The sequence below is a fragment of the Carcharodon carcharias genome, chromosome 3 (assembly GCF_017639515.1).
Source record: "Carcharodon carcharias isolate sCarCar2 chromosome 3, sCarCar2.pri, whole genome shotgun sequence".
Classification (NCBI taxonomy): Eukaryota; Metazoa; Chordata; class Chondrichthyes; order Lamniformes; family Lamnidae; genus Carcharodon; species Carcharodon carcharias.
In genome coordinates this window covers 4,940,690-4,963,590 of record NC_054469.1, presented here as the reverse complement: position 1 = coordinate 4,963,590, position 22,901 = coordinate 4,940,690, and the positions used below count along the sequence as shown (strand labels likewise).

Sequence of the window (22,901 nt, the reverse complement as noted above, 5' to 3'; positions counted from 1 at the left end):
GTGATCTCAGAGTAAAAGACCCCCCCGAGGAAACAGTGGCCATAACATGGTAGAATTTAGCATTCAGTTTGAGTGAGAAACTTGGGTTCAAAACAACTATGCTAAACATAAATAAGGGTCATTACAAAGGAATATGGGCAGAGTTGGTTTGGAGTTGGACTGGGAAAAGAGTTTAGCAGAAAAGACAGTTGAAAGTAAGAAAATAGTTCATGACTCACAACAAAGATATATCCCAGTGAGGAAGGAGGATTCAAGGAAGGGGATAAATCAACCATGGTGAACCAAGGAAGTTAAGGATAGTATCAAATTGAAAGAAAAGACATACAATGTGGCAAAGATTAATGGTAAGTCAGAGGATTGGGAAAGTTTTAAAAACCAACAAAAGATGACCGAAAATAGATTTTGAGGGTAAACTTGTATTGTAATATAAAAACGGACCGTACGAGCTCATTTCGATATACAAAAAGGAACAGAGAGAAACCAAAGTGAACATAGACCCCTTAGAGAATAAGGCTGGGGAAATAATAATGGGGAATCAGGAAATGGCAGAGGAGTTGAATAAATACTTAGCGTCAGTCATCACGGTAAAAGACACTAATTGCATTCCAATACCAAATAATCGAGGAGCAAAAGAGGGGGAGGAAATAAATACAATAACTATCACTAGAGAAAAGTACTAGGAAACTAATGGGGCTAAAGGCAAATAAGACCTGATGAGTTGCATCCTAGGATATTAAAGGAAGTAGCTACAGAAAGTGGATGCACTGGTAACTATAGGCCCGATAGCTTAACATCTGTCATTGGGAAAATGTTAGAGTCTATTATAAAGGATGTCATAACAGACCATTTAGAATTACATAATATAATCAAGCAGAGTCAGCATGGCTTAATGAAGAGGAAATCATGCCTGACAAATTGATTAGAATTCTTTGAGGAGGTAACTAGCAGGATAGATAAAGGGGAACCAGTAGATGTAATATATTTGGATTTCCAAAAGGAGTTTGATAAGGTACCGCACATATGGCTACTTAATAAGAGCCCATGGTGTTGGGGGTAGTATATTAACATGGATAGAGGATTGGCTAACTAATAGACGACAGTTGGGATAAGGGGGGCATTTTCAGGATGGCAACCTGTAACTAGTGGAGTGCCACAGGGATCAGTGCTGGGGCCACAATTATTTACAATATATATTAATGACTTGGATGAGGGAAGTGAATGTACTATCGCCAAGTTTACGGATGATACAAAAAAAGATGGGAAGGCAAGTGGTGAGAATGACACAAGGAGTCTGCAGAGGGGTATAGACAGGTTCAGTGAGTGGGCAAAAACTTGGCAGGTGGAATATAATGTGGGAAAATGTGAGGTTATGCACTTTGGCAGGAAGAATAGAGGAGCTGAATATTATTTAAATGGAGAAAGTCTGCAGAAAGCTACAGCACAGAGGGATTTGGGGTCCTTGTGCATGAATCTCAAAAAGCTAACATACAAGTTCAGCAGGTAATAGGGAAGGAAAATGGAATGTTGGCCTTTGTTTCAAAGGGGATGAAGTATAAAAATAGGGAAGTCCTGCTAAAACTATACAAGGCACTAGTTAGACCACACCTAGGATGCTGTGAAAAGCCTTGGTCCCCTTATCTAAGGAAAGATATACTGACATTGGAGGCAGTCCAGAGAAGATTCTCTAGGTTGATCCCGGATATGGAGGGATTTTCTTATGAGGAGAAGTTGAGTAGTGTGGGCCTGTACTCATTGGAGTTTAGAAGAATGAGAATATGTTTATTGAAACATATAAGATTCTTAGGAGGCTTGACAGGGTAGATGCTGAGAGGTTGTTTCCCCTTGTGGGAGAGTCTAGGACCAGAGGGCATAATCTCAGAGTAAGGGGTCGTCCATTTAAAACAGATAAGGAAGAATTTCATCTCAGAGGGTAGTGAATCTGTGGAATTCTTTACCGTAGAGAGCTGTAGAGGCTGGGTCGTTAAGTATATTCAAAGTGGCGATGGACAGGTTTTTAATCAGTAAGGGAATCGAGGGCTTTGGGGAAAAGACAGGAATGAGAGTGGAGTTGAGGATTATCCAATCAGCCATGTCCTCATTGAATGGCAGAGCAGACTGGATGGGCCAAGTGACCTACTTCTGCTCCTACATCTTATGGTCCCCTCTCCAAACTTCAAGTCTTCACTCAGTTTGTCAGCTCCACTCTGTTTCATACTACCTCTTTGCTTCTCTTATTTGCTTTTTCACTTCCCCTCTGAACTTCTGTGTTCCGCCTGGTTCCCAATCGTATTTTCTACCTGACCCCTGTCATAAGCACACTTTTTCTTCTTGATCTGAAATTCCACCTTTGTTATCCAGGGAGCTCTGGGTTTGTTTGCCCTACCTTTACCTTTTAAGGGAATATACCTTGACTGTGCCTGAACCATCTCCTCTTTGAAGGTAGCAGATTGATCAGCTACTGTTTTTCCCACCAATCTTTGACTCCAATTTGTTCGGCCCCAATTCATTCTTACCCCATTGAAGTTGGCTTTCCCCCATTTAATTACCCTTACTCTGGATTGCCCTTTGCCCTTTTCGATAGTCAGCCTAAACCTTAGGATACAACGATCACTGTCCCCTAAGTGTTCTCCACTAGCACTTGATCCGCTTGGACTACCTCACTCCCAAGAACCAGATCTAGCAGTGCCTCCTTCCTCATTGGACTGGGAACATGCTGCTGTAGAAACTTCTCCTGAACGCACTCTATTATCTCTTGCCCTTCTCTGCCCTTTACACTACTACTGTCCCAGTCTACATTCGGATAATTAAAGTCCCCCATTATAAGTACTCCATAATTTTTTCAACACTCTGTAATTTCATTACAGTTTTGTACCTCTACATCCTTCCCACTAGTTGGTGACCCATAGTCTACACCAAGTAATGTAATTGCACCTTTTTTGTTCCTTAACTGTAGCCAAGGAGATTCTGTGCTTGACCCTTCAGGGACATCCTCTTTCTCCAGCACTGCAACGCTCTCCTTAACCAACACTGTCACCCCCTCCCGCTTTCCTTCCTTTCCTGTCTTTCCTAAGCACCTTATATCCAGGAATATTTGACACCCAGCCCTGTCCTTCCTTGAGCCAGGTCTCTGTTATAGCCCCAGCATCATGTTTCCACATGGCAACCTGCACCTATAGTTCACCACTCACTGTGCATTCACATACATGCGCTGTGACCTTAATTTATACTCTATTAAAGTCTTCCTTACTCTGACCCCACTTATTAACTTAAATGCCTTTCCAGCAATTTCTATTTTTGTTTGATTTCCAGCATCCGCAGTATTTTGCTTTTAGAAGGTGTCTACCTGCTGTTTAGTGATGGAGAATTACTTTAAGTGCCTGGTGATTGCTCTGCAGATCCAACACACTTACACCCCCCCACTTCTACATGAGGTCAGGGATTCCTTGACTGCCGTTAGATCCCTTGGTCCCTGACCTGTCACTGTACCAGGCCAGGATTAAACATGCTGTCTTCCTTCCTGCAGCTCCGAGCAACAAAGCTTCTTCACACGGCACAAGAGAAGATGGGTCACCCCGAGGCTAATGTCACCCTTGCCCAGCTTGAGGACCTGTCGGAGGCACTGGGCAGTGAGAGCGGGGATGAGAGCGAGGCAGATGAAATGGAAAACAGTGAATCTCTGGAAGATAGTGAGCTGGAGCTCTCTGATAGTGGTATGTGGAGCAGGCGACACAGTTCTGACACAGGGAAAGGCTTATGCAGATGATACCTCCAGTGGTGGAGTGTATTACAGTGGGAGTGAATGTTTGTGGGTGGGTGCCAATCCAGGGCGAAGCAGCCTATTTGACTGGGACCCCATCCACAAACATTCACTCTCTCCACCACCGACTCACAGTAGCAGCGGTGTGTAGCATCTATAAGATGCAGGAATTCACCAAAGCTCCTTAGGCAGCATCTTCCAAATCCAAGACCTCTACCATCTGGAAGAACAAGGGTCCCAGACACATGGGGAACACCACCACCTGGAAGTTCACCACCAAGTCATTCACCATCCTGACTTGGAAATATATCGGCCGTTCCTTCACTGTCACTGGGTCAAAATCCTGGAACTCCCTCCCTAACAACACTGTGGATGTGCCTGCACTACATGGACTGCAGTGGTTCGAGAAGGCAGCTCACCACCACCTTCTCGAGAGCAATTAGGGATGGGCGATGCCCACACCCCATCATTGAATAAACATAAGGTTTCTTATGGATGGAGTGTCTATGTATTCAGTGTGCTCCCTATTGAAGAAGTGTTTTGTACAGACTATATTTTCTATAGTAGCTGTGCATGTGTGTAAGAGAGGGAGGGGTGGGGGAGCTAGTACCTGAGAGCGGGACAGGTTTTGTGTTCGTTATAGAGTGCATTTCCCATGGGCAGCCACATAAAGCATTTCTCCATGGAGGCCGCATGTGTACCCAATGGAGGTAGGTATATATATCCAGTGCTGGAGAGCTGTAGAGAGGGTCCAATAGTGAGTAACACCTCTATGTTTCCCACTGTGCAGCCTCTGCCCCCCTCAGTAAGACTCAGTGATGATGAGCTATATGATAACTATACTAACATAGATTAAAGATTCTTCACTTCCCTCCGCATGTGCTGAATTTGGCTACCCAGCCTCTAGAGAGTCTGAGTTGATGTCTTAACTATTATTTTGTTTTTTAGATTATGATGATGGCATAGAAGGTTATGAGAAATCTGTCCCAGGACGGAGAAAGATTAACCAGGTAAGTCATTATATAGCTGCTGTGTGCCCACTCTGTCCCTATTGGAGGCAGGTTATGAGAAAGGAACAGGAGTCTGCCATTCAAGGCTTCAAGCCTACTCCATCACTCAAAAGATTCTTCTATATCGGCTTCCCTTTATTGCACTATGTCCCTTAATTCCCTTAGTGTCCAAAAATCTATCGGTCTCCATCTTGAATAAATTCAACTACTGAGCATCCATTTGCTTTCTAAGATCCAAAGATTCAATCATTTGAGTGAAGAAATTTCTCCTCATCTCGGTGATATATTTCCAATCCAGGATGGTGAGTGGCTTGGAGGGGATTTTCCAGGTGGTGGTGTTCCCATGTGGTCTGCAGCCCTTATCCTTCTAGATGGTAGTGGTCGTGGGTTTCAAAGGTGCTGTCGATGGAGCCTTGGTGAGTTGCTGCAGTGCATCTTGTAGATGGTACACACACTGCTGCTACTGTGTGTCGGTGGTGGAGGGAGTGAATGTTTGTGGAAGGGGTGCCAATTCAAGCTTGCTGCTTTGTCCTGGATGGTGTCGAGCTTCCTGGGTATTGTTGGAGCTGCACTCACCCAGGCAAGTGGAGAGTATTCCATCACACTCGACGAATAACTCACCTCTTGACTCCTCAAAGCCTGTCCACCATCTACAAGGCACAAGTCAGGAGTGTGATGAAATACTCCCCACTTGCCTGGGTGAGTGCAGCTCCCACAACACTCAAGAGTCTCATCATCATCCAGGACAAAGCAGCCACTTGATTGGCACCACATCCAGAAACATTCACTCCCTCCACCACCAACGCACAGTAGCAGCAGTGTGTGTACCATCTACAAGTTGCACTGCAGGGATTCACCAAGGCTCCTGAGAATGGTATCTTCTAAACCCATGACCACTACCATCTATAAGGACAAGGGCAGCAGACACATGGGAACACCACCACCAGGAAGTTCCCCTTCAAGTCACTCACCATCCTGACTTGGAAATATATCGCCGTTCCTTCACTGTTGCTGGGTCAGAATCCTGGAACTCCCTCCCTAACAGCACTGTGGGTGCATATGGACTGCAGTGGTTCAAGAAGGCAGCTCACCATCACCTTCTCAAGGGCAATAAGTGCTGGCCCAGCCAGCAAAGCCCACATCCTGTGGATGAATTTAAAAAAAAACTCCTGACTTGTGGTTTGTAGATGGTGGACAGGCTTTGGGGAGTCAGGAGGTGAGTTACTCGCTGCACGATTCCCAGCCTCTGACCTGCTCTTGTAGCTGCAATATTTATATAGCTAGTCCAGTTCAGTTTCTGGTCAATCTTCCCTAGAGGCTGCTTTACTGCAAGATTATTGAGTAACCATTTTACATTACACAATGCTAGATCTAAATGGACTGTTGCCTAGTTGATTCCTCAACATACTGATCTAGTAAATTATGCATTCTTGTATGCATTCCATGAATTCATCCTCTACATGATGACCACAAATTTGTTTTCGAGCCTACATAAAGTTCCCCAGAATTACTGTATTACCCTTACCTCACAGACTACTTAATTTCCTGTTATCCTGCACATACTAGCAATGTTCTGACTGCCCATTATCTCCTTACAGCCTGTAGAAGGCACTCATAACCTGGGTTTGATTCCTACCTGAGATCCAATGTATGATCCACAGCACCACCCAGTCTCCAGAATGTCTATATTTTATATCATGTATATATAAAACAGTCAATATTATATATAATGTGTTCCGTATACAGATAATGTATGGTTTTCATTCTTGTTTTCAAATCCCTCCATGGCCTCACCCCTCCCTATCTCTATTGTAATCCCCTCCAGCCCTACCACCTGTCGAGATAGCTATGTTCCTCTAATGCTGAGCTCTTACCCATCTCTGATTTTAATCACTGCACCATTGGCGGCTGTGCCTTCAGCTGCCTGGGTTCTAAGCTCTGGAAATCCCCCTCTAAACATCTCTGTCCCTCTTTCCTGCCCCACCCACCCCCAAACCCCCTCCCTCACTCTCTCTCTTTCTTTCTTTCTCTCTCTGTCTTTCTCTCTCTCTCTCTCTTTCCCCTCTCTTTCCCCCTCTTCCTTTCTCTTTCCCCCTCTTCCTTTCTCTTTCCCCCTCTTCCTTTCTCTTTCCCCCTCTTCCTTTCTCTTTCCCCCTCTTCCTTTCTCTTTCCCCTCTTCCTTTCTCTTTCCCCCTCTTCCTTTCTCTTTCCCCCTCTTCCTTTCTCTTTCCCCCTCTTCCTTTCTCTTTCCCCCTCTTCCTTTCTCTTTCCCCCTCTTCCTTTCTCTTTCCCCCTCTTCCTTTCTCTTTCCCCCCTTCCCCTCTCTTTCCCCCTCTTCTCTTTCCCCCTCTTCCCCTCTCTTTCCCCCTTCTTCCCCTCTCTTTCCCCCTTCTTCCCCTCTCTTTCCCCCTTCTTCCCCTCTCTTTCCCCCTTCTTCCCCTCTCTTTCCCCCTTCTTCCCCTCTCTTTCCCCCTTCTTCCCCTCTCTTTCCCCCTTCTTCCCCTCTCTTTCCCCCTTCTTCCTCTCTCTTTCCCCCTTCTTCCTCTCTCTTTCCCCCTTCTTCCTCTCTCTTTCCCCCTTCTTCCTCTCTCTTTCCCCCTTCTTCCTCTCTCTTTCCCCCTTCTTCCTCTCTTTCCCCCTTCTTCCTCTCTCTTTCCCCCTTCTTCCTCTGTCTTTCCCCCTTCTTCCTCTCTCTTTCCCCCTCTTCTCTTTCCCCCTCTTCCCCTCTCTTTCCCCCTTCTTCCCCTCTCTTTCCCCCTTCTTCCCCTCTCTTTCCCCCTTCTTCCCCTCTCTTTCCCCCTTCTTCCCCTCTCTTTCCCCCTTCTTCCCCTCTCTTTCCCCCTTCTTCCCCTCTCTTTCCCCCTTCTTCCTCTCTCTTTCCCCTTCTTCCTCTCTCTTTCCCCCTTCTTCCTCTCTCTTTCCCCCTTCTTCCTCTCTCTTTCCCCCTTCTTCCTCTCTCTTTCCCCCTTCTTCCTCTCTCTTTCCCCCTTCTTCCTCTCTCTTTCCCCCTTCTTCCTCTCTCTTTCCCCCTTCTTCCTCTCTTTCCCCCTTCTTCCTCTCTTTTTCCCCCTTCTTCCTCTGTCTTTCCCCCTTCTTCCTCTCTCTTTCCCCCTCTTCTCTTTCCCCCTCTTCCCCTCTCTTTCCCCCTTCTTCCCCTCTCTTTCCCCCTTCTTCCCCTCTCTTTCCCCCTTCTTCCCCTCTCTTTCCCCCTTCTTCCCCTCTCTTTCCCCCTTCTTCCCCTCTCTTTCCCCCTTCTTCCCCTCTCTTTCCCCCTTCTTCCCCTCTCTTTCCCCCTTCTTCCCCTCTCTTTCCCCCTTCTTCCTCTCTCTTTCCCCCTTCTTCCTCTCTCTTTCCCCCTTCTTCCTCTCTCTTTCCCCCTTCTTCCTCTCTCTTTCCCCCTTCTTCCTCTCTCTTTCCCCCTTCTTCCTCTCTCTTTCCCCCTTCTTCCTCTCTCTTTCCCCTTTCTTCCTCTCTCTCTTCCTCTCTCTCTTCCTCTCTCTCTTCCTCCCTCTCTTCCTCCCTCTCTTCCCCCTCTTCCTCTCTCTCTTTCCCCCCCTTCTTCCTCTCTCTCTTTCCCCCCTTCTTCCTCTCTCTCTTTCCCCCCTTCTTCCTCTCTCTCTTTTCCCCCCTTCTTCCTCTCTCTCTTTCCCCCCTTCTTCCTCTCTCTCTTCCCCCCTTCTTCCTCTCTCTCCCCCCTTCTTCCTCTCTCTCTTTCCCCCCTTCTTCCTCTCTCTCTTTCCCCCCTTCTTCCTCTCTCTCTTTCCCCCCTTCTTCCTCTCTCTCTTTCCCCCCTTCTTCCTCTCTCTCTTTCCCCCCTTCTTCCTCTCTCTCTTTCCCTCTCTATTAAGACATCTCTTAAAATATTCCTCTTTGACCAAACTTTTTTTCTCCTGACCTAATAATGGCTTATATGGCTTCATTATGTCCAATGATTACTCCTGTATGGTACCTAGGGATGTTTACAATGTTATAATAATGTAATTATGTTGAATATATGTGACACCAGCAAGTGTGTATGCTTGATCTAAACCAGTGGTGAGAGTGTATGAAGGATTTGTTGCTGCTGTGACTGGCAGAATGGGTATATCACTGTTTGTGTGTCTACAGTGGAACCGCAGGAATGAGAAGGGGGAGACGGTGTTACACCGAGCATGCATTGAAGGCAATCTGAAACACGTCCAGTGTCTGGTGGAGAAGGTAAAGTGTTCATCTCCTGAGGGCGAAGAGTTTAGCCTGCTTATCTGATTTCCTTTTCCTGTGTACTAGACTGTCGTTATACAGGTGCTAGCTTCTGTTGCACAGTGTTGACGCAGTCGATACTCTGTCCAGCTGTGAATGACTGCAACCGGCTTTCAGGCCACAGTGAGCTCAGATCATCAGTTCAACTGAAGGCAATCCCCACGCATCCCCTCTGCACAGTCGATCTGATCCCTGCGCTATCACAGCTCTGCCCAGTACAGCACTGGAGCTGAGTCTAGCATCCTAACCTCAATCACTTGTTGGGCATTTTCTGTCTAAAGTGCTTAGGGAATGGGAAAGCTGCTTCGTACAGGGAATGCTGTTTCCCTCTCCTTCCTGAACCTGAAGATGGCAGCTGTCTAATGAAGACTGCTCCCTGTCTCTGTCTCTCACAGTAATGTACTTCATTACCCTGTGTTAATCACTTACATATAAATTAGGAGCAGGAGTAGGCTGCTTGGCCCCTCGAACTTGCTCCGCCATTCAGTAAGATCATGGCTGATCTGAATGTAACCTCAGCCCCACATTCCTGTTTACCCCCAATAGCCTTTCACCCCCTTGTTAATCAAGAATCTATCTACCCCTGTCTTAAAAATATTCAAAGTCTCTGCTTCCACCGCCTTTTGAGGAAGAGAGTTCCAAAGACTCACGACCCTCCGAGAAAATTTTTCTCCTCATTTCTGTCTTAAATGAGCGACCCTTTATTTTTAAACAGTGACCCCTAGTTCTAGATTCTCCCACAAGAGGAAACATCCTCCCCACACCCACCCTGTCCAGACCCCTCAGGATCTTAAAAGTTTCAATTAAACCTTACTCTTCTAAACTCCAGTGGATACAAGTCTAACCTGTCCAACCTTTCCTCATAAGACAGCCCACCCATTTCCTGGTATTGGTCTGGTAAACCTTCCCTGAACTGTTTCCAATGCATTTACATAACTCTTTAAATAAGGAGAACAATACACAATACTCCAGATGTGATCTCACCAATACCCTGTACAACTGAAGCATAACCTCCCTCCTGTTGTAATCAATCCCCCTCGCAATAAATGGTAACATTCTATTAGCTTCCCTAATTACCCTCTGTACCTGCATTACTCACCTTTTGTGATTCATGCACTAGGACACCCAGATCCCTCTGAATCTCAGAGCTCTACACTCTCTCACCATTTAAATAATAAGCTTATTTATTCTTCCTGCCAAAATGAATGATTTTACATTTTCCCACATTATACTCCATTTGCCAGATCTTTGCCCGCTCACTGAACCTATCCATGTCACTGTGTAGCCTCCTTATATCCTCTTCACAATTTACTTTCCTACCTGTCTTTGTGTCGTCAGACAATTCCACTCGTTCCACTGGCTCCAGCCATTGACTGCAGGATAGGTACCCAAGGTGTCACCTCCCCTGCCCACCCCCATGCATCACCTCAGCTCCAGGTGATCTTTTAGTTTCCCTCACACTGGGAGCTACTTGTCAGCCTTTACTGGATGCTTGCATAGATAAGATGGTACAAGACACTGTCCTATTGACTGTCTGAACCAGGGACTGTTTGTGCTTTTCCAAAGAGAGAAGAAACTACCTTTCTGCCTGGTGGCTTGATGCTATACCTACTAATGTTTCTTACAATAGCCCCTTAGATCTTTGGGCTGTCAGCAAATGAGATGTGTTCCTAAACAGTCTCTTATTTCTGAGTGACTTTGAGCCAGTTTCAAATTACCGGTTGATTTCCTGTTGTTTCAGGGCCACCCCCTGAATCCCAGAGATTACTGTGGCTGGACACCATTGCACGAAGCCTGCAACCACGGCCATCTGGGTGAGTCCTCGTTCACGCTGGAAACTGTCTGAGGGTGGAGAGCACCGACCAGGGCAATGTCGGAGCTCTGCTAGAAGTTCACGTGACTCTTGCTTGCTGGGGGAGAGAGAGAGACGGAAGGTTTTATCCTTTCGCAGAAACACATTGGACCATCTGACCAGCAGTAGCAGGATAGGTGAAGGGAAAGGTTCATCATCACAGCCAGCAACAGAATAGTTACAGGGAAAGTCCCACAAGAGAAAAGGAGATTGCCTGAAGCCAGAGTTTGAAGCAGCGGTGAAACCGAGAGGAAGCAGGAGCAACTGGGAGGGGGTAAATTGTAGCCCAGGCCCCTGGAGAGAGCCCACGAGCTGAGCAGACCTAGGGGAAAAGAGTCGGGAGCTGGAGCGGACGGGGACGGTGGGGGAGTGGGGAGCTGGAGCGGACGGGGACGGTGGGGGAGTGGGGAGCTGGAGCGGACGGGGACGGTGGGGAGAGAGTGGGGAGCTGGAGCGGACGGGGACGGTGGGGGAGTGGGGAGCTGGAGCGGACGGGGACGGTGGGGAGAGAGTGGGGAGCTGGAGCGGACGGGGACGGTGGGGGAGTCGGGAGCTGGAGCGGACGGGGACGGTGGGGGAGTGGGGAGCTGGAGCGGACGGGGACGGTGGGGGAGTGGGGAGCTGGAGCGGACGGGGACGGAGGGGAGAGAGTGGGGAGCTGGAGCGGACGGGGACGGTGGGGGAGTGGGGAACTGGAGCGGACGGGGACGGAGGGGGAGTGGGGAGCTGGAGCGGACGGAGGGGAGAGAGTCGGGAGCTGGAGCGGACGGGGACGGTGGGGGAGTGGGGAGCTGGAGCGGACGGGGACGGTGGGGGAGTGGGGAGCTGGAGCGGACGGGGACGGTGGGGGAGTGGGGAGCTGGAGCGGACGGGGACGGTGGGGGAGTGGGGAGCTGGAGCGGACGGGGACGGTGGGGGAGTGGGGAGCTGGAGCGGACGGGGACGGTGGGGGAGTGGGGAGCTGGAGCGGACGGAGGGGAGAGAGTCGGGAGCTGGAGCGGACGGGGATGGTGGGGAGAGAGTGGGGAGCTGGAGCGGACGGGGACGGTGGGGGAGTGGGGAGCTGGAGCGGACGGGGACGGTGGGGGAGTGGGGAGCTGGAGCGGACGGGGACGGTGGGGAGAGTGGGGAGCTGGAGCGGACGGTGGGGGAGTGGGGAGCTGGAGCGGACGGTGGGGAGAGAGTGGGGAGCTGGAGCGGACGGGGACGGTGGGGGAGTGGGGAGCTGGAGCGGACGGGGACGGTGGGGGAGTGGGGAGCTGGAGCGGACGGGGACGGTGGGGGAGTGGGGAGCTGGAGCGGACGGGGACGGTGGGGGAGTGGGGAGCTGGAGCGGACGGGGACGGTGGGGGAGTGGGGAGCTGGAGCGGACGGGGACGGTGGGGAGAGAGTCGGGAGCTGGAGCGGACGGGGACGGTGGGGGAGTGGGGAGCTGGAGCGGACGGGGACGGTGGGGGAGTGGGGAGCTGGAGCGGACGGTGGGGAGAGAGTGGGGAGCTGGAGCGGACGGGGACGGTGGGGAGAGAGTGGGGAGCTGGAGCGGACGGGGACGGTGGGGGAGTGGGGAGCTGGAGCGGACGGAGGGGAGAGAGTCGGGAGCTGGAGCGGACGGGGACGGTGGGGGAGTGGGGAGCTGGAGCGGACGGTGGGGGAGTGGGGAGCTGGAGCGGACGGTGGGGAGAGAGTGGGGAGCTGGAGCGGACGGGGACGGTGGGGAGAGAGTGGGGAGCTGGAGCGGACGGGGACGGTGGGGGAGTGGGGAGCTGGAGCGGACGGGGACGGTGGGGGAGTGGGGAGCTGGAGCGGACGGGGACGGTGGGGAGAGAGTGGGGAGCTGGAGCGGACGGGGACGGTGGGGGAGTGGGGAGCTGGAGCGGACGGGGACGGTGGGGGAGTGGGGAGCTGGAGCGGACGGGGACGGTGGGGAGAGAGTGGGGAGCTGGAGCGGACGGGGACGGTGGGGGAGTGGGGAGCTGGAGCGGACGGGGACGGTGGGGGAGTGGGGAGCTGGAGCGGACGGGGACGGTGGGGAGAGAGTGGGGAGCTGGAGCGGACGGGGACGGTGGGGGAGTGGGGAGCTGGAGCGGACGGGGACGGTGGGGCAGTGGGGAGCTGGAGCGGACGGGGACGGTGGGGGAGTGGGGAGCTGGAGCGGACGGGGACGGTGGGGGAGTGGGGAGCTGGAGCGGACGGGGACGGTGGGGCAGTGGGGAGCTGGAGCGGACGGGGACGGTGGGGGAGTGGGGAGCTGGAGCGGACGGGGACGGTGGGGGAGTGGGGAGCTGGAGCGGACGGGGACGGTGGGGGAGTGGGGAGCTGGAGCGGACGGGGACGGTGGGGGAGTGGGGAGCTGGAGCGGACGGGGACGGTGGGGGAGTGGGGAGCTGGAGCGGACGGAGGGGAGAGAGTGGGGAGCTGGAGCGGACGGGGACGGTGGGGGAGTGGGGAGCTGGAGCGGACGGGGACGGTGGGGGAGTGGGGAGCTGGAGCGGACGGGGACGGTGGGGGAGTGGGGAGCTGGAGCGGACGGGGACGGTGGGGGAGTGGGGAGCTGGAGCGGACGGGGACGGTGGGGGAGTGGGGAGCTGGAGCGGACGGGGACGGTGGGGAGAGAGTGGGGAGCTGGAGCGGACGGGGACGGTGGGGAGAGAGTGGGGAGCTGGAGCGGACGGAGGGGAGAGAGTCGGGAGCTGGAGCGGACGGGGACGGTGGGGAGAGAGTGGGGAGCTGGAGCGGACGGGGACGGTGGGGGAGTGGGGAGCTGGAGCGGACGGGGACGGTGGGGGAGTGGGGAGCTGGAGCGGACGGGGACGGAGGGGAGAGAGTGGGGAGCTGGAGCGGACGGGGACGGAGGGGAGAGAGTGGGGAGCTGGAGCGGACGGGGACGGTGGGGGAGTGGGGAGCTGGAGCGGACGGGGACGGTGGGGAGAGAGTGGGGAGCTGGAGCGGACGGGGACGGTGGGGGAGTGGGGAGCTGGAGCGGACGGTGGGGGAGTGGGGAGCTGGAGCGGACGGAGGGGAGAGAGTCGGGAGCTGGAGCGGACGGGGACGGAGGGGAGAGAGTGGGGAGCTGGAGCGGACGGGGACGGTGGGGGAGTGGGGAGCTGGAGCGGACGGTGGGGGAGTGGGGAGCTGGAGCGGACGGGGACGGTGGGGGAGTGGGGAGCTGGAGCGGACGGGGACGGTGGGGGAGTGGGGAGCTGGAGCGGACGGGGACGGTGGGGAGAGAGTGGGGAGCTGGAGCGGACGGGGACGGTGGGGGAGTGGGGAGCTGGAGCGGACGGGGACGGTGGGGGAGTGGGGAGCTGGAGCGGACGGGGACGGTGGGGGAGTGGGGAGCTGGAGCGGACGGGGACGGTGGGGGAGTGGGGAGCTGGAGCGGACGGGGACGGTGGGGAGAGAGTGGGGAGCTGGAGCGGACGGGGACGGTGGGGAGAGAGTGGGGAGCTGGAGCGGACGGGGACGGTGGGGGAGTGGGGAGCTGGAGCGGACGGTGGGGAGAGAGTGGGGAGCTGGAGCGGACGGGGACGGTGGGGAGAGAGTGGGGAGCTGGAGCGGACGGGGACGGTGGGGGAGTGGGGAGCTGGAGCGGACGGAGGGGAGAGAGTCGGGAGCTGGAGCGGACGGGGACGGTGGGGGAGTGGGGAGCTGGAGCGGACGGTGGGGGAGTGGGGAGCTGGAGCGGACGGTGGGGAGAGAGTGGGGAGCTGGAGCGGACGGGGACGGTGGGGAGAGAGTGGGGAGCTGGAGCGGACGGGGACGGTGGGGGAGTGGGGAGCTGGAGCGGACGGGGACGGTGGGGGAGTGGGGAGCTGGAGCGGACGGGGACGGTGGGGAGAGAGTGGGGAGCTGGAGCGGACGGGGACGGTGGGGGAGTGGGGAGCTGGAGCGGACGGGGACGGTGGGGGAGTGGGGAGCTGGAGCGGACGGGGACGGTGGGGAGAGAGTGGGGAGCTGGAGCGGACGGGGACGGTGGGGGAGTGGGGAGCTGGAGCGGACGGGGACGGTGGGGGAGTGGGGAGCTGGAGCGGACGGGGACGGTGGGGGAGTGGGGAGCTGGAGCGGACGGGGACGGTGGGGAGAGAGTGGGGAGCTGGAGCGGACGGGGACGGTGGGGGAGTGGGGAGCTGGAGCGGACGGGGACGGTGGGGGAGTGGGGAGCTGGAGCGGACGGGGATGGTGGGGAGAGTGGGGAGCTGGAGCGGACGGGGACGGTGGGGGAGTCGGGAGCTGGAGCGGACGGGGACGGTGGGGGAGTGGGGAGCTGGAGCGGACGGGGACGGTGGGGGAGTGGGGAGCTGGAGCGGACGGGGATGGTGGGGGAGTGGGGAGCTGGAGCGGACGGGGACGGTGGGGGAGTGGGGAGCTGGAGCGGACGGGGACGGTGGGGAGAGAGTGGGGAGCTGGAGCGGACGGGGACGGTGGGGGAGTGGGGAGCTGGAGCGGACGGGGTCGGTGGGGGAGTGGGGAGCTGGAGCGGACGGGGACGGTGGGGGAGTGGGGAGCTGGAGCGGACGGGGACGGTGGGGAGAGAGTGGGGAGCTGGAGCGGACGGGGACGGTGGGGAGAGAGTGGGGAGCTGGAGCGGACGGGGACGGTGGGGGAGTGGGGAGCTGGAGCGGACGGGGACGGTGGGGGAGTGGGGAGCTGGAGCGGACGGGGACGGTGGGGGAGTGGGGAGCTGGAGCGGACGGGGACGGTGGGGGAGTGGGGAGCTGGAGCGGACGGGGACGGTGGGGGAGTGGGGAGCTGGAGCGGACGGGGACGGTGGGGGAGTGGGGAGCTGGAGCGGACGGGGACGGTGGGGAGAGAGTCGGGAGCTGGAGCGGACGGGGACGGTGGGGGAGTGGGGAGCTGGAGCGGACGGGGACGGTGGGGGAGTGGGGAGCTGGAGCGGACGGGGACGGTGGGGGAGTGGGGAGCTGGAGCGGACGGGGACGGTGGGGGAGTGGGGAGCTGGAGCGGACGGGGACGGTGGGGGAGTGGGGAGCTGGAGCGGACGGGGACGGTGGGGGAGTGGGGAGCTGGAGCGGACGGGGACGGTGGGGGAGTGGGGAGCTGGAGCGGACGGGGACGGTGGGGAGAGAGTGGGGAGCTGGAGCGGACGGGGACGGTGGGGGAGTGGGGAGCTGGAGCGGACGGGGACGGTGGGGGAGTGGGGAGCTGGAGCGGACGGTGGGGGAGTGGGGAGCTGGAGCGGACGGGGACGGTGGGGGAGTGGGGAGCTGGAGCGGACGGGGACGGAGGGGAGAGAGTGGGGAGCTGGAGCGGACGGGGACGGTGGGGGAGTGGGGAGCTGGAGCGGACGGTGGGGGAGTCGGGAGCTGGAGCGGACGGGGACGGAGGGGAGAGAGTCGGGAGCTGGAGCGGACGGGGACGGTGGGGGAGTGGGGAGCTGGAGCGGACGGGGACGGTGGGGGAGTGGGGAGCTGGAGCGGACGGGGACGGTGGGGGAGTCGGGAGCTGGAGCGGACGGGGACGGTGGGGAGAGAGTGGGGAGCTGGAGCGGACGGGGACGGTGGGGGAGTGGGGAGCTGGAGCGGACGGGGACGGTGGGGGAGTGGGGAGCTGGAGCGGACGGGGACGGTGGGGAGAGTGGGGAGCTGGAGCGGACGGTGGGGGAGTGGGGAGCTGGAGCGGACGGTGGGGAGAGAGTGGGGAGCTGGAGCGGACGGGGACGGTGGGGGAGTGGGGAGCTGGAGCGGACGGTGGGGAGAGAGTGGGGAGCTGGAGCGGACGGGGACGGTGGGGAGAGAGTGGGGAGCTGGAGCGGACGGGGACGGTGGGGGAGTGGGGAGCTGGAGCGGACGGAGGGGAGAGAGTCGGGAGCTGGAGCGGACGGGGACGGTGGGGGAGTGGGGAGCTGGAGCGGACGGTGGGGGAGTGGGGAGCTGGAGCGGACGGAGGGGAGAGAGTCGGGAGCTGGAGCGGACGGGGACGGAGGGGAGAGAGTGGGGAGCTGGAGCGGACGGGGACGGTGGGGGAGTGGGGAGCTGGAGCGGACGGGGACGGTGGGGGAGTGGGGAGCTGGAGCGGACGGGGACGGTGGGGGAGTGGGGAGCTGGAGCGGACGGGGACGGTGGGGGAGTGGGGAGCTGGAGCGGACGGGGACGGTGGGGGAGTGGGGAGCTGGAGCGGACGGGGACGGTGGGGGAGTGGGGAGCTGGAGCGGACGGGGACGGTGGGGGAGTGGGGAGCTGGAGCGGACGGGGACGGTGGGGGAGTGGGGAGCTGGAGCGGACGGAGGGGAGAGAGTCGGGAGCTGGAGCGGACGGGGACGGTGGGGAGAGAGTGGGGAGCTGGAGCGGACGGAGGGGAGAGAGTCGGGAGCTGGAGCGGACGGGGACGGTGGGGGAGTGGGGAGCTGGAGCGGACGGGGACGGAGGGGAGAGAGTCGGGAGCTGGAGCGGACGGGGACGGTGGGGGAGTGGGGAGCTGGAGCGGACGGGGACGGTGGGGGAGTGGGGAGCTGGAGCGGACGGGGACGGTGGGGGAGTCGGGAGCTGGAGCGGACGGGGACGGTGGGGGAGTGGGGAGCTGGAGCGGACGGGGACGGTGGGGAGAGAGTGGGGAGCTGGAGCGGACGGGGACGGTGGGGGAGTGGGGAGCTGGAGCGGACGGGGACGGTGGGGGAGTGGGGAGCTGGAGCGGACGGGGACGGTGGGGGAGTGGGGAGCTGGAGCGGACGGGGACGGTGGGGGAGTGGGGAGCTGGAGCGGACGGGGACGGTGGGGGAGTGGGGAGCTGGAGCGGACGGGGACGGAGGGGAGAGAGTGGGGAGCTGGAGCGGACGGGGACGGTGGGGGAGTGGGGAGCTGGAGCGGACGGGGACGGTGGGGGAGTCGGGAGCTGGAGCGGACGGGGACGGTGGGGGAGTGGGGAGCTGGAGCGGACGGGGACGGTGGGGGAGTGGGGAGCTGGAGCGGACGGGGACGGTGGGGGAGTGGGGAGCTGGAGCGGACGGGGACGGTGGGGGAGTGGGGAGCTGGAGCGGACGGGGACGGTGGGGGAGTGGGGAGCTGGAGCGGACGGAGGGGAGAGAGTGGGGAGCTGGAGCGGACGGGGACGGAGGGGGAGTGGGGAGCTGGAGCGGACGGGGACGGAGGGGGAGTGGGGAGCTGGAGCGGACGGGGACGGTGGGGGAGTGGGGAGCTGGAGCGGACGGGGACGGTGGGGGAGTGGGGAGCTGGAGCGGACGGGGACGGTGGGGGAGTGGGGAGCTGGAGCGGACGGGGGAGGGGAGCCGGAGAGGGCGGGGGAGGGGAGCCGGAGAGGGCGGGGGAGGGGAGTCTGGAGCCGGAGAGGGCGGGGGGAGGGGAGCCGGGAGCCGGAGAGGGCGGGGGAGGGGAGCCGGGAGCCGGAGAGGGCGGGGGAGGGGAGCCGGGAGCCGGAGAGGGCGGGGGAGGGGAGCCGGGAGCCGGAGAGGGCGGGGGAGGGGAACCGGGAGCCGGAGAGGGCGGGGGAGGGGAGCCGGGAGCCGGAGAGGGCGGGGGAGGGGAGCCGGGAGCCGGAGAGGGCGGGGGAGGGGAGCCGGGAGCCGGAGAGGGCGGGGGAGGGGAGCCGGGAGCCGGAGAGGGCGGGGGAGGGGAGCCGGGAGCCGGAGAGGGCGGGGGGAGGGGAGCCGGGAGCCGGAGAGGGCGGGGGAGGGGAGCCGGGAGCCGGAGAGGGCGGGGGGAGGGGAGCCGGGAGCCGGAGAGGGCGGGGGGAGGGGAGCCGGGAGCCGGAGAGGGCGGGGGGAGGGGAGCCGGGAGCCGGAGAGGGCGGGGGAGGGGAGCCGGGAGCCGGAGAGGGCGGGGGAGGGGAGTCTGGAGCCGGAGAGTGCGGGGGGAGGGGAGCCGGGAGCCGGAGAGGGCGGGGGAGGGGAGCCGGGAGCCGGAGAGGGCGGGGGGAGGGGAGCCGGGAGCCGGAGAGGGCGGGGGGAGGGGAGCCGGGAGCCGGAGAGGGCGGGGGAGGGGAGCCGGGAGCCGGAGAGAGCGGGGGAGGGGAGCCGGGAGCCGGAGAGAGCGGGGGAGGGGAGCCGGGAGCCGGAGAGAGCGGGGGAGGGGAGCCGGGAGCCGGAGAGGGCGGGGGAGGGGAGCCGGAGAGAGCGGGGGAGGGGAGCCGGGAGCCGGAGAGAGCGGGGGAGGGGAGCTGGGAGCCGGAGAGAGCGGGGGAGGGGGTGTGCACTGGAATCTAAAAAAGTGAAAGGAAACATATCAAACTGTAACATCTCAGGAAGGCCATGAGTTGATTGACTGCTGAGTATTGTAGCTTTGTTTCATAAGAACATAAGAAATAGGAGCAGGAGTAGGCCATTCGGCCCCTCAGGCCTGTCCTGCCTTTCAATAAGATCATGGCTGATCTTCCCCAGGCCTCAGCCCCTCTTTCGTACCAGCTCCTCATAGCCCTCCACTCCCCCAGATTTCCAAAATCTATCTACCTCCTCTTTAAATACTTTCAGTGATCTGGCCTCTATAACTCTCTGGGGTAGAGAATTCCAGACATTCACTGCCCTCTGGGAGAAGAAATTCCTTCACATCTCAGTTTTAAATGAGTGTCCCCTTGTCCTGTAACTATGTTCCCTAGTTCGAGATTCCCCCACGAGTGGAAACATCTTCTCAACATCTACCCTGTCAAGTCCCCTCAGAATCACCCCTCACTCTTCTAAACTCTAATGAATAAAGGCCTCACCTGTTTAGCTGTTCTTGATAAGTCAAACCCTTCATCCCAGGAATCAGCCTAGTGAATCTCTGTTGAACTGCCTCCAATGCCAGAATAACCTTTCCTAAATACGGGAACCAAAACTGTCCACAGTGCTCCAGGTGCGGCCTCACCAACTCCCTGTACAGTTGTAACAAGACTTCCCTATTTTTAAACTCCAACCCCCTAGTGAAACAGGCCAAAATTCCATTTGCTGCCTTGAGTACTTGCTGCATCTGCATGCTAACTTTTTGTGTTTCATGTACAAGAACACCCAGATCCCTCTGTGCTGCACTTTTGGAGTCTCTCGCCATTTAAATAATAGTCTGCCTTTTGATTCTTCTTACCAAAGTGCATGACCTCACACTTTCCTACATTAAACTCCATCTGTCAAGTTTTTGCCCACTCACTCAACCTGTCCAGAAGAACCTTGCAGATTCCTTATGTCCTCATCACAATCTGCCCTCCCACCTATTTTTGTATCGTCAGCAAATTTGGATACATTGCACTCTGCCCCCTCCTCCAAATCATTAATATAGATATTAAATAATTGAGGCCCTAGGACTGATCCTTGTGGCACTCCACTAGTTACGTCTTTCCAACCTGAAAAAGACCCATTAATGCTGACTCTCTGTCTTCTGTGTGTTAACCAATCCTCAATCCACCCTGATACATTGCCCCCAATACTGTGAGCTCTTATCTTGTGCAATAACCTTTTATATGGCATCTTATCGAATGCCTTCTGGAAACACAAATACACTACATCTACCGGTTCCTAGACCTTGGTGCACAAGGCACAATTTCAAAATTTGTGGGCAATGCTGCTACGACTGGGATGGGAGAAGGGCGTGAATTATCAAGTCCCACTACTCCATAGGCCATTCCATTAACTATCAAGCCCCACTACTCCACAGGCCATACCATTAATTCAAATGTTTAATTTTCTCACTGAAATGGCTAATTGTGTACCTGTTCCTCGAGTACGGAGACTCTGACCAGGCTTCTTTCAAAAAACTCAATGATTAATTTAGTTTAAAACAAAACTCCTTTTAAATGAGTTCCAAGAACTGATTAACATGCAGTTGTAATCAGGAAGTATAAGTATCTATCTCTTCCTAAAGAATTTGCCTAGCACACACACACATAAACAAAGGACAAACAGATAGAGTCTCTCTGCAGAGATGGGCTTTGGAGGATGAGCGTTATAAAATAAAGGATAAAGTTCGCAGGGTCTCGACGCTGTTGACCTGGAGTTCCCTCGTATGAAGGTCCTGCTGGATGTCTGGAAGCTCTCACCACTGGTCTCAGCTTTACCGGTCCAAATGCAGACTGGTTACACTCACGAGGGTTCTCTGGCCGCAGCTTGATAGCCACACACAATTTGAGGCAAGGTTGAGAGAGGGACCCAGCCAGGGTTGCCTTCCTTTCTCAGCTTGTTCTCCAACAAGACTGCCTTCAAAACCAGCAGCTTCACAACCTCCGTCTTTTTCCTCTCTCCATGTGATTTCCAGCGAGTTACCAACCTTCCTTTTCAGTTTTATTTTTCTCTGTTCATTAAAGTGATTGCAGATGGAAACAAACAACCAGATCTTCAAGTACCATAAAAGTCAGGTGTTTGCTTGGAAGAGGCCTGTTAATAACGGTTTCAAGTTGAGCTCATGACCTTTTTTTAAAAAAAAATCCTAGGTTAACATCCAGATCATGCCAAATCCTCCCATTTAGCAAAGGAAAAATTTAGCCTTGAGAGATATGGTTCTAACAATACGAAACTTGGAAACATTGTGAGGAGGACAGTGTCGAACTTAAAAAGGACACTGACAAGTTGGCAAAATGATCAGACAACTGGCAGATGAAGGTCAATGTAGAGAAATGTGAAGCAATTCATTTTGGTGGGAAGAACATGGAGAGATAGTATAAAATGAAGGGTACAACTTTAAAGTGGGTGCAGGAGCAGAGGGACCTGGGTGTATATGTACATAAGTCATTGAAGGTGACAGGACAGGTTGAGAGAGCGGTTATAAAGCTTTATTAATAGGGACACAGAGTACAAGACCAGGGAGGTTAAGTTAAACTTGTATAGAACTGGTTTGGAGTCTGCTGGAGTACTGCATCCAGTTCTGAGCACCACACTTCAGGAAGGATGTGAAGGTATTGGAGAGAGTGCAGAAAAGATTCTCAAGAATGATTCCAGGGATGAGGGACTTCAGTTATGAAGATAGATTTGAGAAGTTGGGACTGTTTTCCTTAGAGAAAAGAAGACAGGGAGATTTGGTAGAGGCATTCAAAATCATGAGGGGTCTGGACAGAGTAGATAGGGAGAAACTGTTCCCATTGATGGAAGGGTTGAGAATCAGAGGGCACAGATTTAAGTAATTGGCCAAAGAAGCAATGGAGATATGAGGGAAAACTTATACACACAGTGAGTGGTTAGGGTTTGGAGTGCACTGCCTGAGTGTGTGGTGGAGGCAGGTTCAATCGAGGCATTCAAAAGGGAGTTGGACTGTTACCTGAAAAGGAAGAAGGTGCAGGGTTACAGGGAGAAGGTGGGGATATGGCACGAGGTGAATTGCTCATTGTGGGCTGGCACAGGTATGATGTGCTGTAACAATTCTATGAAATCACAGGCATCTGACAGATTGGACACAGGCGAGCTGGTTTGAATGGAATATGATATTAATTTTAGATTTTTACAGAGAATGTGGGCAGAGGAAGAGTGCATAGAGCAGGATCTCAGGGCAAATGAGAGGGAAGTTCAGAGCAGTGCTGACTGTGACCATATGAGGAGAGGTTACCATGGGGAGAGGAGAGAGATTAGAGAGCTGGCAGTGACAGAGGGCTCACTGGACAAATGATGACCCTTCCCTGCTTAGGAGTGAGCCAGGGGTTTAAGGAGCTGTCCCTAAGTCATGTGATCTGCTGTTAACATGGCTGAACTCAGTCTGCTGGGGCCCAGTATAAAGGAGAGTTAGCAAAATGGTAACGAAAGCCAGGCACTAACCCAATGCCTCCGGGATTTTAAATTACAGCTGTTGTCTTCCCCAGAAATTGTCCGTTTGCTGTTGGATCACCAGGTGAATGTGAATGACCCCGGTGGACCGCACTGTGAGGGGATCACACCTCTTCACGATGCCATCAACTGTGGACATTTCAACGTCGCTGAACTACTGATTCAAAAAGGAGCATCCGTGACAGTCAGGAATGCCATGGTAAGAAAGTGACAGTCGGGAACGCCGGGGTCAGGAGCAGCGACCACCGGGAACGTGGGAGGCCGGGAGCACTGGGGTCGGGAGCAGCGATGGCCGGGAATGTGGAGCCGGTTGGGAACGCCGGGGTTGGGAGCAACGATGGCCGGGAATGTGGAGCC

The 22,901-nt window shown here is 56.3% G+C and overlaps 1 protein-coding gene across 3 annotated transcripts in view; it reads left to right on the top strand.

The window, feature by feature from the left end:
* The window catches only part of tonsl (tonsoku-like, DNA repair protein), a 109,333-nt gene that overhangs the window by 49,600 nt on the left and 36,832 nt on the right, over positions 1-22,901 (top strand). For all 3 annotated transcript variants that reach the window (XM_041184553.1, XM_041184555.1, XM_041184554.1), the window contains exons 11-15: positions 3,524-3,710; positions 4,706-4,767; positions 8,875-8,964; positions 10,748-10,820; positions 22,580-22,743. In XM_041184553.1, coding sequence (XP_041040487.1) covers positions 3,524-3,710; positions 4,706-4,767; positions 8,875-8,964; positions 10,748-10,820; positions 22,580-22,743 — 576 coding nt within the window. The remainder of the gene's footprint in view (positions 1-3,523; positions 3,711-4,705; positions 4,768-8,874; positions 8,965-10,747; positions 10,821-22,579; positions 22,744-22,901) is intronic.